General features: G+C 37.2%; 1 protein-coding gene across 11 annotated transcripts in view; it reads left to right on the top strand.

Annotated features, from left to right (window-relative positions):
* The window catches only part of LOC104118026 (ultraviolet-B receptor UVR8), a 32,130-nt gene extending 17,397 nt beyond the window's left edge, over positions 1-14,733 (top strand). For 2 of the 11 annotated variants that reach the window (XM_009629186.4, XM_033661760.2), the window contains 15 exons: positions 294-372; positions 5,308-5,367; positions 5,770-5,802; positions 6,445-6,546; positions 6,712-6,805; positions 7,151-7,193; positions 7,318-7,363; positions 7,448-7,494; positions 7,617-7,719; positions 9,476-9,543; positions 10,986-11,053; positions 11,171-11,237; positions 11,667-11,703; positions 13,440-13,519; positions 14,069-14,733. In XM_009629186.4, coding sequence (XP_009627481.1) covers positions 294-372; positions 5,308-5,367; positions 5,770-5,802; positions 6,445-6,546; positions 6,712-6,805; positions 7,151-7,193; positions 7,318-7,363; positions 7,448-7,494; positions 7,617-7,719; positions 9,476-9,543; positions 10,986-11,053; positions 11,171-11,237; positions 11,667-11,703; positions 13,440-13,519; positions 14,069-14,188 — 1,047 coding nt within the window. In that variant the 3' untranslated portion in view covers positions 14,189-14,733. Of the gene's footprint in view, positions 1-293; positions 373-5,307; positions 5,368-5,769; positions 5,803-6,444; positions 6,547-6,711; positions 6,806-7,150; positions 7,194-7,317; positions 7,364-7,447; positions 7,495-7,616; positions 7,720-9,475; positions 9,544-10,985; positions 11,077-11,170; positions 11,238-11,518; positions 11,582-11,666; positions 11,704-13,439; positions 13,520-14,068 lie in introns of those variants that run through there. The other 9 variants (XM_009629190.4, XM_009629187.4, XM_009629188.4 and 6 more) reach the window with 9 other exon arrangements.
* The last annotated feature ends 363 nt before the right edge of the window (positions 14,734-15,096 follow it).

Below are 15,096 nucleotides of genomic sequence, written 5' to 3'. Positions count from 1 at the left end.
TGTGAAATGTCAAAAGGTTTATTTGGATTCCCCCCCCCCCCCCCCCCCAAAAAACAAAAAAAAACAAAACCCCAAAAAAGGGGCACACAACTCCCAAAAGAAGTCCAGGACCTTGTTAAATCCATTTTGACATTTGTCATATAAGCAATGCGGAGTTTTATTCGAGATTAAGTTGTCTCATAAGGCAAAACGCTGAGCCTTGAGTCTCTGTCACTAACTGTCATACTTCTGTTTCTTGGCTAAGCCAGTTGTCTCAGCCACACCATTAAACTTTTGGTTTAACTAAATTGCAGGAACCACTTGAAGTTGCTGGACTACCCAAAGAAATTTTAAAAGTTTCAGCTGGTTATCATCATTCTTCTGCTATTACAGGTTTATTATGATTGATGATGGATCTTTTATCTTGTATGCTAAAAAACTATAATTGGATTTACTAGTTCTGATCTGCTGCTTTTTTCGTTAATTTGGTTGTAGCAGTTATCTATTTCTGGTTGATGCTTCCCTTTTCATTTTTGTTTGACACTTGATGAATTTTTTCTGTTCTTTTAATTACTTGTCTTCCTTGGTGTTAGATGTTGCTGGGTCTTAGACTTGTAGTCCCCTGCATGGGAGCATCCATCCACTGCTTCTGTATTTTAATTGCTTTTATCAAGGCCAAGTTATTTAACTTGTTGATAGGTTAGAAAGGATTGTTAGTTATAAAAATATGAGTATCCAGCCACAACTAAGGAAATGAGTGGATTAACCGTGGCCATTATAATTTAAGACTCTCTGTAAGTCCTTATACAACTAGTGTGGAACATTGTATATCTCTAACACCTTCCTGAATGTATAACCTGGCTTTAGATTTTATACGTTGACAGAACATTTTTCGTTTATTTTCTTGTTTCTTGATGGGCTTGATTTTTAAGGAGGCTTAACAGAGTGAAGAGTAGGCCTGGAGTATGAGGAAGCTTGGAGCAGAAAGAGTGGACTCAGTAAGTTGAGAGGTGGACCCATGAGTAGAGTTAGTTGCTAAATGAATTGAATTGAGAAAGAAGCGCAATGCAGCTGAAAATAGGTAGATACAATAGCAACTGCACGACAAGCATAACGAAACTGTTTGCCGAGAAGCTGTGCTCACCAAAATTTAGATATGATAATGTGGGAAAAAATTTGAGCATCCAATTGAAACATTATGACAAAGGGTAGAGTATCCCAGTACATAATATATCCCTTGGGAGATCAGAGATCTTGATCCAAGTGATGTAGGTGTGGCTCTGGCATATTAAGAAGAGGTAAAAAAAGGAGATGATATGGCATTGAAGTTGTTACGAGAGGATTTTTTTTTCTAAATAGAACTCACACACTCCTTCATATTAGAGAAAGTCTGTGAAGAATCACATGCTCTACTTTAGCGTGAAGCCAAATGCATCAATTTTGTTCCAAACGTGACTGAAGGTCCTTTCTGTCTCTTAAAACCTTTTTATTTTATTGGATCTTGTATAATTAATCTATTGCTAATATTGAACGCCTTTATGCGAAACGGCGAAGACATGACTTGAGGTCCTTTCTGTTTCTTAAAACCTTTTTATTTTATTGGATGTTGTATAATTAATCTATTGCTAATTTTGAACACCTTTATGCGAAGCGGCGATGAGTAAATAGGATAAAGCCTCAATTGATCTCTGTTTCTTCATACAGGTCCTTGCTAGCGAGTTGTTTCTGCATCAGCATCAAAGATCGAATAAGGCTTTAACATTTTGGATATTTTTTGCCTCCCTAGTAAAAGAGAAAAAAACAATATCTCTTGAGACTGTCTACTCATTAATTGAACAGTTGTACCTATCTTTGAATGCTAGCTTATTACATGCTTTCAGCTACAAATTCATATAATAAATAATGTTTTAAACTGAAAAGTCGAGGAATATTGAAAGGGAAACCTGGCAGTTAGTATTTGACTTCCTTTGTATTTTATCCAAAAAAAAGTGAAAGAAATATTTCATAACCTGTTCAAACGCCGCCAGAGACTGGTAGGAAGAAACAGTCCTAGATCGAATAGCAATACCTTGACTTGTATGAGTGTGGCATATAGTAGGTAAACATAACTTAGTTGTTGCAAAGTATCAGCATTGCTAGTATGCATAGAGTCCTCGCGTATGGCAGACTCCACATCTAGGTACAAACTAGAAACAGAATTGCACGAGGACCATTAATGTACCCATGATATACAACAACAACAACATATCCCACAAGTGGAGTCTGGGGAGGGTAGTGTGTACGTAGACCTTGCTCTATCTTGTATCCTGATAGACTCTCGGCTCAAGGCAAGCAAAATCATAACATTAAAGAAAAAGAAATATATAGTATTGAAGAAGTTGTGGAAAAGAAAGTATCAACAATAAGATAATAACATAATCGAAGCAGAAACATCAGGTGGTAATAGAAGTCTAAGAATAAGAAAATACTAGAATAATACTAAACTACTGGTATGAAAAGGAAAAACGCTCGACTTCCCACTAATCTTCCATCCTAATCCTCAACCTCCACACCCTCCTATCAAGAGTCATGTCCTCGGTAAGTTGAAGATGTGTCATGTCCTACCTAATCACCTCTTCCTAATATTTCTTCGGCCTTCCTCTACCTCTCCTTAGACCCACCATTGTCAGCCTCTCATGCCTCTCACTGGGGCGTTTGTGCATCTCCTCTTCACATGCCCAAACTATCACAACCTCACTTCCCTCATCTTGTCCATTATGGAGGCCACCCCCGCCTTGTCCCAAATATCTTCACCCTATCTCTCATAGTATGCCTGCACATTCATCTTACCATCCTCATTTTTGCTACTTTCATCTTCTGGAGATGAGAATTCTAAACTGGCCAACACTCCTCCCACATGCGACATAGCCGGTCTAACCATCACTCTGTAAAATTTACCTTTAAGTCTTTGTGGCACATTCTTATCACACAATACACCGGATGCAAACCTCCATCTCATCCACCCCGCTCCAATACGATGTGTGTTATCATCGTCAATCTCCCAATTAACTTGGATTACTGACCCACAGTACTTGAAACTTCCTCTCTTGGGATGCCTTGTGTATCAAGCCTCACTTTCACTTCCTCAGCTTCACGAGTTATGTCACTGAACTTGCACTTCAAGTATTCTGTTTTAATCCCTCTCAAGTTGAAACCTTTAAACTCCAGGGTCTGTCTCCAAACCTCCATCCCGACATTAACTCCGCCTGGTGTCTCGTCAATCAACATTATGTCATCAACAAATAACATACACCATGGCACCTCCATTTGAATGTGTCGTGTCAATTCATCCATTGCCAAGGCAAATAAGAACGGGTTAAGAGCTGATTCCTAGTGCAGCCCCATCACGACTAGGAAGTGTCTCGAGTCTCATCCCACTGTCCTCCATAATACATGTCCTTAATCGTCCTAGTGTATGCTACAGGAGCACTTCTAGCTTCCAAACACCTCCATACAACCTCCTTTGGGACCTTGTCGTAAGCTTTTTCTAGATCAATGAACACCATATGCAAGTCCCTCTTTCTCTCCCTATACTGCTTTACCAATCTTCTTACAAGGTGAATTTTGTAGTCGATTGCCCCGACATGAATCTGAGCTATTTCTTGGAAATAGACACACTCATCCTCCTCTTCTCCACCACTATCTTCCAAACTTTCATAGTGTGGCTTAGCAGTTTAATATCTCTATAATTATTGCAATTTTGAATATCACCCTTGTTCTTGTACAACGGTATCATCGTACTCCACCTCTATTCTTCGGGTATTTTTGTCGTCCTTAAAATGACATAAAACAATCCAGTAAACCACTCCAAGCCTGCCCTGCCCGTACTCTTCCAAAATTTTACTCGGATCTCATCTGGTCCGGTCGCGACCCTTGCTCATCTTACATAATAGCCCCCCTCAACCTCCTCAGCTTTATAGGCCTCCAATACCCTTTTGCTCTCCAATAACTTCAAATATTCCGCTTTCTTAGCTTTCACTTTCCATTGGACCTCTCCATTCCACCACCAGTCCCTTCTGTGTCCGAGTAACATTTTGAGACCTCTAACACTTCTCTAGCTGTCCCTTCTGTGTCCGAGTAACATTTTGAGACCTCTAACACTTCTCTAGCTGCTTCCCTAATGCAATTCGTGGTCCCGGTTCACATGCTACTCGCGTCCCCACTACCCCTCCTGGCCCCCATTACCATCAGCTTCTCCCCCAACTTCAAAGATTTGTCCTAAGTCAAGGTTCCCCACTTAATCTTTGGTTGACCATACACAACTCTATTTTCCTCTTCTTAATCTCCAAGTCCATTACCAGGAGCCTATGTTGGGTCATGAGATTCTCACTCGGGATAACCTTACAATCCGTGCATAAACCTCTGTCACCCTTCCTTAAGAGTAGGTAATTAATTCGGGAGTGTACCCGTGATATCTGGGCTCCTATTTGGCAGGATGTTATAATTAAAAAATAAGAAAAAGAGGATAGCTGGCATCAAAACCTAACAACTCTATACAAAAAACATAAAGCAAAACCAAAAAAATGGTTTGTGCTTATGTCTATCTATGTATATATATATATACAGAAATATGTTAGCATTATGAACCAAAAAAAAAAAGAACATAAAGGAAAAATAGAGAACCTGTTGTGTTTGAAATTTGAATTAAGGTAATTCTCTTTTCACCAAGAAGAAATGTGGAAGCTTACGTAGACAGATGAGATATCTATGTATAGTTTAGAAATGTAGAATGGAAACTTGGTGTGCTGGCTAATTACATTTGTTTTGAAAGTATAGACCAATGAGGCCAGTGTTGAAGATATTATTAAGTAAATAAAAGTATGCTCATTCAAATAGCTTAAACTTTTAGATGAGATAGTTACACACTTTAACGTGGTATCAGAGCAGGCAGAGGTCTTGCGTTCGAGTCTCACTCCACCCAATATCAAAAAGAATTTTTACGTGCTTGGCTCATAAAAAAGAATCAAGGCCGCATGTGAGGGGGGAGGGGAGGGGATGTGTTGAAGACATAATTAAGTAAATAAAAGTGTGCTCTCTCTAAGAGCTCAAGCTTTTAAATGAGAGGGTTACATACTTCAACAGTTAGCACTAATCAGCCTTTTTATATATTTTCGATGGTTTTTCTTTTTCATTCTAGATCATTTAACAGTTTAAGTTTCTTAGCATTCATACTTCTTTCATGAATTATAGCCTCCCTTCATTTCCCTTTTCCCTTAATTCCTAAATTAGGTGGTTTATTTACATTTAAAATATTTTAGCTTCCTAAAATAGTCTGCGGTTTTATTGCAGTGGACGGAGAGCTTTATATGTGGGGGAAGAACACAAATGGTCAGCTTGGCCTCGGAAAGAGTAATAATACCTATGCTCTTGTATTATATTCTTTGTGGCTTTTTCTTTAACCATTTTCATTGCTACTAAATAACAAAGGGATTTTTTGTGGCTTCTTCTTTAACCATTTTCATTGCTACTAAATAACAAAGGAATTTTTACACAAATAGCCGGCTAAATTCAATGTTTACTTTTTCTAGCCGAATACGTAAATTATACACTAGTTATACACGTATTATATATGGAATATATATATATTATCCATTGGCTATTTTTAGTTTATGCGATTGGGTGGGCAGCTAATTGGGTTAATTCTTCAATAACAAATGCAAGATTCATGTCCTTTATATGCTGAATACTAATATGGCGCTACTTGCTCGTTTCTTCTTTTTCTTCTTTCATTTTTTGCCTTGGGTTTGGCAGGGAGGGAACAAGGGATGCATATCTTCCATTGCGGTCAGTACTCACTCCATTGCGGCCCGCACTCAGTCTACTGTGGCCACAATGGGCCTCTTTTGCCGAACTTGCCTTTTTAACTCCATTCTTGACCTTTTCACCTTCTCTAGCTGCTTCACTTCCTAAAATCAGACAAATTTCATTAGAACATGGTATGAAACGGTTACTTTTGGACTCAAAACAAGAGTAAAAGACAGTGATAAGTGGCTAAATTCTCCACTTATTAGTGTACAAGAGGGAAAGGGGACTTCTTAAATTCATCCAGCCTGGTTGCTTAGTTTCTATTTGGGAAAACATATCCTAGGACTGCAGCCACTATCTTGTCGTCTTCTTAGTTTTGTCACTACTTTTTTTATGAGTATGGTGTGAATTTTGTGGAAGAAACTTTGAGTTTTTTTGATAACATTGAACATTAGACTTTCCAAGTTGAACATTGAAACGCGGCTAATTCTGTACCTTAATGGAAAACTGTTCACTCTCTTTATGTTTAAGGTTGAGATCAATATATATATATATATATATATATATATATATATATATACACATATATATTAAACCATAAATTTTTATTATTAATTTTTTGATTGGTAAAGACTGCCGTAAATTGTTCTATATCATTTAATTTTGTATAATCATCTGCAGAAGCTGCTACAATACTTTCTACACCCAGTAAAGTTAAATTCTTGACTGGAGTCACGGTCAAAATCATTTCTTTAGGCTTTGAACACTCAATTGCTGTAACAGGTATGGGATCTATTTCGTTAAATTCTTCTTTACATAATAAAAATCCAAACTCAAATACATTATTCCACTATTAATGCCTGTTAAGGAAAAACGAGATATGTTTTGCTTGCATCCTGAGTGACCATTGTCTTCGTGTCATCACTATGTTATCTTTTTCCTGGCCAGATAAAGGTGAGACCTTGAGTTGGGGTGGGGGAGGATCTGGAAGACTTGGTCATGGACATCAGTCAGGCATTTTGGGACTCTTCAAAAGTGACAGGTTAGTTGGATGGTTAATAATCCCCTGCATTTTGCTTGAATTGAATTTTTCTTTCCGGTGTTGTGAATTAGTACCAACATTTTTTTTACTCTTGTTTGATGATTTTCTCTTGTCCAAAATAGATTACATATTGAGTTATTTAATGAGTACGTGTCTCATATTCTTGGATGTCACAGGATGCTATCATTGACAGCAAACTCTTCTACTTTATTATGTAATTTGCGTCTATTTAAGTGTTTCTAGTGAATAAGCAATTGGCTATTGTTGGTAATACCTAGGGTACAGGTATAACTGTAATTTCTTCTTTCCTTTAAACAACTGATCTGTTCTTGTCGTTGAAAACAGTGAATACACACCACGACTTGTTAAGGAACTTGAGGGATTTAAGGTACTGTTCTCCGTGATGCCTTCAATTTTCAATTATATACTTTCATCTTCAGGAAATTAAAAGTTTTTAATGCATGCTTCATAGCTGCTGGCTCATATTGACGACTCTGGTTATGTGTAAATAGATTAAGAATGCTGCTGCTGGAATGTTGCATTCTGTCTGCATTAGCGGTAACTCATTATAATTTGCAGAAAGTACTTCGATGTTGAAGAAAGGCCTCCGTTTTATGTTTTAACCTTTTCTATGTGCCACAGAGAATGGATCTGTATATGTTTTTGGTGAAAGAGCAAAAAAGAAATTGGTAAACATCTATACATTAGTATTGCAAGTTTTAGCTCATAATTACAAATATGCTATTAGTTGGTATCGTCATGTCACTTTTTATTTAATTTGTATAATGTTAGCTTTTATTTAAAAACTTAGGGCTATGGTGAAGCATCCAATAATTCGGTACCATCTATGGTCGATGAAATTCCATATTCTGAAAAGGCTGCATGTGGAGGCTATCATACCTGTGTTATTACAGGTAAATTATCTGGTTCAATATTCTTCACTTGATCTCTGTCTTTGAGAAGCAACAAAGTGAGTATTTGACTCCTAAAAATCTGAGGATATGGCCTATATTTGATGAAAATATGTTGGTGTAGGATCAAGTGTCATATTTAAACTAAGTCGACATAAATGATAGGTTTATCTAGTCTTACACACTATTCTTGTGCAAGCATTTCCACTTTTTGTGGCCAACCTTTTATGTCGATATCAGAACGTGCATCTATTTTGGGTAAAAAAGAAAAGAAATCTATGTTGTTCCTCTACAAGTTCAATGTTCGATAATTAATTATTATTTTAAATCCAGCAACGGTGCATGAAAGGGCAACTTCAGTAGGTTGTTTGCATCTGTTTGGGTGAACAAGGTAGTTATTAAACCTTGGAGATAGTAATCTCCATATCTTAACTATGAATTTTTAAGCAGTTTAGAGCAATTATTTCGTTAAGTAACATTAAACACGAGCAACTATTGACCTTGTAAAAGAAATATGAGCAATTATTTAGCACAATCCAGAGCTATTGCAACTGTGTGTTTTCTGCATGTCTGAGTAAAGGGAAGAAGGTGATCGAGTACTGCTTTTAAATTTGAATGTGAAGGTGATCTAACTTTGCTCGGACTAGGGTGTGGGTGTCCGATACGTGTGCGGATCCTTCACGATCTAAATTTTAAGATTTGGTGGTACGGATCCAAGTACAGATATGGGTGCGGTGATTCGGCTAAAAATAATTCAATTAGAGTATCAAAAATATGTTCAAGTTATGAGACATTATGTGAAAAACTTACAAGGTATTCCAAGAAAGACAGAGAAATTTCTATATTCAAGGTATCCCTTTTTTTCAGTTTCACATTAGCTTTTGTTTTGATTTCAGAAATCGTTGTATTTATCCTGAATTTTTCTGTCGATTTTGGTCAAAGTATCCAAAATCGGTTGACTAAATCCGGTACGGATCCCACACCCACGTCGTGTCGACACGGGTGCGGCACCAAAAGTGAAGAGTCCGCGCAACTTAGAAGGTGGTTGAACTCTGTTGGGTTGTCTTAGAAGGTTTCCAGAATGTAGGAAAAAATAGGTTTCTAAAGAGAGAATCTGGAATTTTATGTTCATGATACGTGCCTAGTTGTAGGTAAAGCACAATTACAATCCGAGAACTTCTTCATCCTAATAAAACATATATAAGTTTGGGCTTTCAAAATTTTCCGTCATGTTACCTTGGTCTCTCTGATTTCCTACTATTTTCTTGTAGATTAGAACATCCAGAAAATCATATTTAAAACTAGTAACTAAGTGATTCCATATGGAGGAAGCTTCTCTCTCTCCTTGAGGTCTCCTATAGGATAGTAGTATGTTACACCGCCTGCCTAAAGTGTGCCTGTACGGCACAAGCGGCTGTGTTGTGCAATGATGTCATTTGGTTTAACCGAGAAATAGAAGCAATGGAATAGCTTCCAATGTGAATAGCAGTAGGGAACAATTAGATGGTACGGTAAATGGTAAAGCCTAAACTTGAGCATTTCAAAAGTATGTTCTTCCTTTTCAAGGACTTCAACCTTAATTTACTTGGTTAAGATGGTCTATTTATTCTCAAGGCTTCATGTTTTAAAATAAAATTGCATGGGAGTTATCCCCCCTCCCTCCCTCCTCTCCTCCCCCCCCCCCCCCCCCCCCCACAAAAAAAAAAAAATACAACTCCATGGAGCTAATCCTTGTGTATTTTTTATAACGGTGTTGTAGGAGCCAGATCGCGTGTACCTTGTATATTCCATCGGGTACCTGCTACCTCTTACCAACACAGGTACCAGGTAACTATACCCAGTACCCACCAAGTTTTAGGTAGGGGTAGGGCTAATCCTTGTATCTTCCTTTGCTTCTACGAGAAAATGAACTCTGGCCAACCAGAACGGTATATTAAATTCCTTTTGCCTTGTTATATACTCTATCCTCCACCATGTAAGGATGGTCGTTTGTATAGGGGGATCTCAGATCTTTGTAACTCACGAGCACAGTCTTAGTGCTTGGCTGTTGACATTTAAATTATCAATACTAACCAGTTTCAAAGACCAAAAAAAAAATGTAAGGATAAACAACAACAAACCCAGTAAAATCCCACAAGTGAGGTCTGGGGAGGGTAATGTGTACGCAGACTATACCCCCACTTTGTATAGGTAGAGAGACTGTTGCCGATATACCCTCGGCTCAGGAAAAGCATAGTCACAATATTGTTGAAAAGAAATGCAGTAATTGAGAAGCCATGGAAAAGAAGCAATACAAGATGCAACAACATGAGGAGACAATTGAATGCTCTATCTTCTTCCTTAGGAAGGTGTACGAGCGAGGGAAGAAAGGGCAGAAAGTTGGACTCAAATTATGATGATCCAAAGGGACTCAAATATAGCTTTTGTTTTTATCTTTTTTTTAGTTTGAATTTCTTGATCTTATATTGAATTTTAAGATTTTTCATGTTTCAAATGAGAGAATGTTCTCCTTTTTGTTAAGTATTCCACATCTGCTGCAGAAGGAGTTGTTGTTTCCTTATATGGTATTTGGAAATTCTCGTCTCGTCAGCTAGATTTTAGAGTTGAGTTATACCCAGGATCATTCTTCTTAACATGGTATCAGAGCTAGACCTATTGTTATTAAACGCCATCAAAGTGAAGGGTTATCGTTGCATGGCTGAAGCCATACACTTAAATGAAGTGTGCACTTCAAAACGGCGACACATAGAGTGATTTCAACAAGATCACTTCTTTGAATCTCAATCTTAAGGAGTTGGATCTATATTAGTGATATTGTATATTGGATGCTGAAATTAGTTATTTCAGTACAATTTAACTTTTGTAGTAATAAATTCATGTTATGAATAGTTTTTAATTTCTCGTAAGTTCACGCTTCACTTTTTGTTTCAAAGTTCAAACCCATGGATGTTGTTGCTTTTCTACGCTATTCGCCCATCTTTATTCTTGGTTCCAATGTTGGATCCTCATGTTATATTGTCCAAACACCAGATGTTTTAGTCCTGTCCATGCAGGGGGTGTTAAATATCCCATGTTGGTTGAGGGAATAGGTTGTTGTTTCCTTATATGTACCGGGGAAACCTTGCCTCATGAGCTAATTTTGTTACCAATTTTCTCAGTGTTTGCCATGAAATGACGTGATTTAAATAATGTTGTTTCATGAGATCAAGTGCATTACCTGGAATTAAAGGCTAGTTTCTTGGTAAGCTTTAACTTTTGTATTTACTCAGTTTTTGTTCATAGGTGGTGGAGAACTGTACGTGTGGGGCACTAATGAAAATGGATGTCTTGGTATTGGGTACTCTTTTATTGCATTCCTTGGTAGTTGAATTTGTTGGATGGTCAAGTTACCCTTATGATTTCTCATTTTCAATTTTTTATATTGTGATGTACTTTTCGTTTTTGCTTATGTCAGTTCTACAGATGTTGCTCATTCACCTGAAAGAGTTGAAGGACCATTTCTGAGGCATTCAGTTTCCGAGGTTTGGTTTTCCATCTTGAATTTCTTTTTAATTTTTTAGTGAACGCATTGTTTTGGCTACCTATTCCAATTTGTTCAAGTGTTATAGAGGTGCACAAAGTAGGTATAAGAGGGATACAAATCCAATGTAGATGACCATGTATTGAGAAAATGCAAACTATTACTATATGTTATTACTAGTGCGCAGCCTATGTTATGCATATAATTTTTTATGTGAAGAAAGAATGCAGGGGCAGAATTCTGTTCTGAATGGGCTTCATGTATCTTACCTTTTTCTGCCAGAAAAAGTTTCAGCATAAGCGTTATGAATGTTTCAACAGAATACAACTATCTTGAAAAACAAAGGTGTATACCACCTGATTTTCTGCTTGGGGTTGATTGATTAAAAAATATGAATGGAAGTCATATATCTTTCCTGTTGTCTTGGCAGGTATCCTGTGGTTGGAAGCATACGGCAGCAATTTCTGGTAAAACGATCATAATTGTTTTATATAGATGCTAATAGATGTCTTAGTGCTTGTTCATCATTTCTTGAAATCTAATCCTCTTCCACTCAACCAACACTCATTTCTGCTGCAAACAAGCATCTTTTGTTCCATTGTGCAATGTAAATTTGTTTTGGTGTACCGTGACTTAGTTTAGTTTCTTAAGCTTCATAAGCATCTTTTGGAATTGAAAAAAGAGAAATCATATTCAGCTATAGAAGGCAGAACACTGGTGTTGCTACGGTCGTCTTGAAGGATAAAAATGTTACATGACGTGCCTTCTCCCCTGCCTCTGTGCTTAAGTCCTATCCTAATAAGCCGCGGTAGGACTGGTTGAATAAGCAGTAATTCATCTTTGCATAGATGACTTTCCAGTCACTTGTTGCTTTCGGCAAACATCAATCTTGTTTTTTACACAACAAAGTTGATGCAAATTATTTTTTCTCTGGTGTTACTTCCCTGTCAAGGAAAAGAAATGTACTATGATATCATAGCACATTCTCATAGTCTGGAATGAAGAGGTGAAGAGAAATGATTAATGAAAACTTTGGAGTCTTGTTATCTATCTCAATTCTCAAGCATATTCCTCGTGAACACTTCTTCTGAAAGATGATACAAGGGAGAGAAGTGGATGCCTATTGGTAGAAACTGTTAATAAGATGTAAAATGATGAACAATATAACAGTTGATATTCTCTGCCTTCTTTTTTAATCAAACTCTACTAAAACTCACTGAACTAACTTGTCAGCTTTAACATGGCACATGGTTGTGCGGACTTACAAAAGTACAAGTAGTACACATGGAAGATAGAACCTCAGATGCTAGAAAACTCGTAATTTTTTATGAAAAACAAATTGTTGAGTATTGGAAAGAAACAGGTTCAAATGAAGCGAAACATCCCAACTAGCTTGGAATAGAGGTGTTAGCTGTTGCTTCAGACAATGTCTGTACTTACTCTTCATCAAACACGGTTTGAACTTAAACTATCTTCAACCATCTTATTATCTGGTTGATCCAAGACAGATTGAACCCATCTTATTCCTTAACCTTCATCTCTTTCTAATGAAACATCACCACAACTTTTGAAGCTGGCTTTTTAGGTATCTAGAAAACGTCTTTGGACCATTGTTATTCTCGAGATTGTAACCATGAAAACCTAGTTAATTCCTATGTCCGTCAATTTTCCAAATGAAAGTGGGTTGAGAACTGGAAATTCTCATATTATCTTTTTTCAATGTCGGTATTATTAACCAAAGAGACAACCTCAGAAGACACAGCAAGGACTTGGTCCTGAAAGCAAAATGGAGTTTTACTTCATTTCTCTATCATTCTAATCTAAAAGGAAACTTCCTAGGAAAGGAGATTTTGTCCTGATCACGTTTTGCAAACTAAGACTTTTTATGCTACAGTTGCATTAACGAATCCCAATGTCCCATTGATAATGTTAATGCTGATATCCTCAGTTTTTTGTTGTTGCCATATTCCTCTATCCTGATTGTTGCGTGCTTGTGGGATGGGAAAGTCTCATGCTTCTGTGTAGTTGTAGAAGTACCATTTTACTGTTTTACTTCTCTAGTTTTCAGTATCAGTAATTCATTCGTTGTCCACAACTGCTTGGTTTTATTTGTTCTGACATTCGAATGATAATATATTCCCATCAAATGAGTGAGTTATTTGGTTTACTTACTATTACCATAACCTCAACATTTGACCTTCAGGAGGAAATGTTTACACTTGGGGATGGGGAGGCTCCCATGGGACATTTTCTGTAGAAGGACATTCTTCTGGCGGACAATTGGTTTGTTCCTTAGACTTCAAATGAAGCTGTTACATTCTTTATCGACTTTTAGATACTTTCTAATAAATATTAGAACTTCAAAGGTCAATAGACTTATCCTGTTAATAGTAAGTTCAAACCTAGTCAAGATATGAAGAACTTTCAAAGCTACACAGTGAAAAGTCACTTTAGTTCTAAAATTGTTTGCTCAATGTCATTTTCTAAAGAGGTTCGGAAACCTTGCTAAATATATCCTCTTCTTTCTTATCTCGTTGCTCTGTGGAAGAGTTTTCAATTGCTCTCTGACCTTATGGGACAAGCAGATCCCTGTTTGATAAATCAATACCTTGCCCTCTGAGAGTGGAAACTTCTGCTCGCTTTCTGTCTTTGCTCATTTTCCCTCACTTTCACAAGTTTGTTTTTCAAATTTTGGCTGTAGCAATATCTAGTTTAGAGATTTAAGTGATTTATTCCGTTGCATTCCTTCATCGAGATATCATATCTTGCTATACGCTGTAATCCTTGTGTGGGTTGCTTCAAGTTGGCCTAATACAGAGTGGATGTGTGCAGGGTCAAGGAAGTGATGTTGATTACATTGAGCCTACAATAGTCAACTTTCACAGACACATGAAAGCATTGCAAATATCATGCGGGTTTAATCATACAGGTGCTATACTTGAATACAGCTAATCAAAAGTCAGTCTCATTATTTCTCGTTGAGAAAGCGATATATCTGCATTCTTTTATATATGTACACCAACTTCCCGGAGTGGAGAGCTTCTTCCAGCAGGTTTAGCGATATGATTAATGTGATTTCACATCTGCTAAATCTCACGTAAATTCCCAACAATACTTCACAGAAATAAGCAGTCTGTTATTGCAGCTGTACTCCCATACATGATCTGGAATCACTTCCCTTTTCTTTTCTAGAAGTTTTTCTCCTCTTACCCATGAGTCCACGGCGTTTACCTGTAAATACCACCTACTGTAGCTGGTTGGGGTAAGCAAAACTACATATTGTTGTCACATTGTGTAGCTTAGGTTCTGCAGCATTGAAGAGCTAACTATTCATAATATGGAGTCTGGTTATTGTGTCGACAAAGAAATTATCGCAAGTTGCAATAATTTGTAACCTAATGATAACCCTTACACTCGACCTGTTTGTACCGAGTTTATCTCTTGTAAACCATGCTAGCTTGTATCAAATAACATATCTGTTGTACCTCTTCTTGTTACGTGTTGCGCTGTTATTTTCTCTGCCATGTACTATACATTCATGGGATGGTAACATAGGCAATCTTTTATCTGAAGCGTCTTTGCTCTTTTCTCTTTTTTCTTTTTTGTTCCCTGATTATTCAGACTTTTGGATGTCAGCCAGCTGCACCTGAAGTTCATCTTGTCTGTGTTTCTAAGCTGGTGTAGCAAATGCCCTTTTGTTTTCTTTTATTCTACTTTGAAAGAGAGCAAGAAATTGGATCTGATTAATTAATGGTTGATTATGTTTAGCCTATGCAATTCTATCTAGGAACAAAACAGGCTTAAATTCTTAACCTACCTTATCTTATAGAAATATAGGAAGATTCTGCTTAAATTCTGCC

Source organism: Nicotiana tomentosiformis, chromosome 5 (assembly GCF_000390325.3).
Source record: "Nicotiana tomentosiformis chromosome 5, ASM39032v3, whole genome shotgun sequence".
In the NCBI taxonomy this organism is placed as follows: domain Eukaryota; kingdom Viridiplantae; phylum Streptophyta; class Magnoliopsida; order Solanales; family Solanaceae; genus Nicotiana; species Nicotiana tomentosiformis.
The sequence above is the reverse complement of the archived record's forward strand: the minus strand, read 5'-3'. Positions and strand labels throughout refer to the sequence as shown.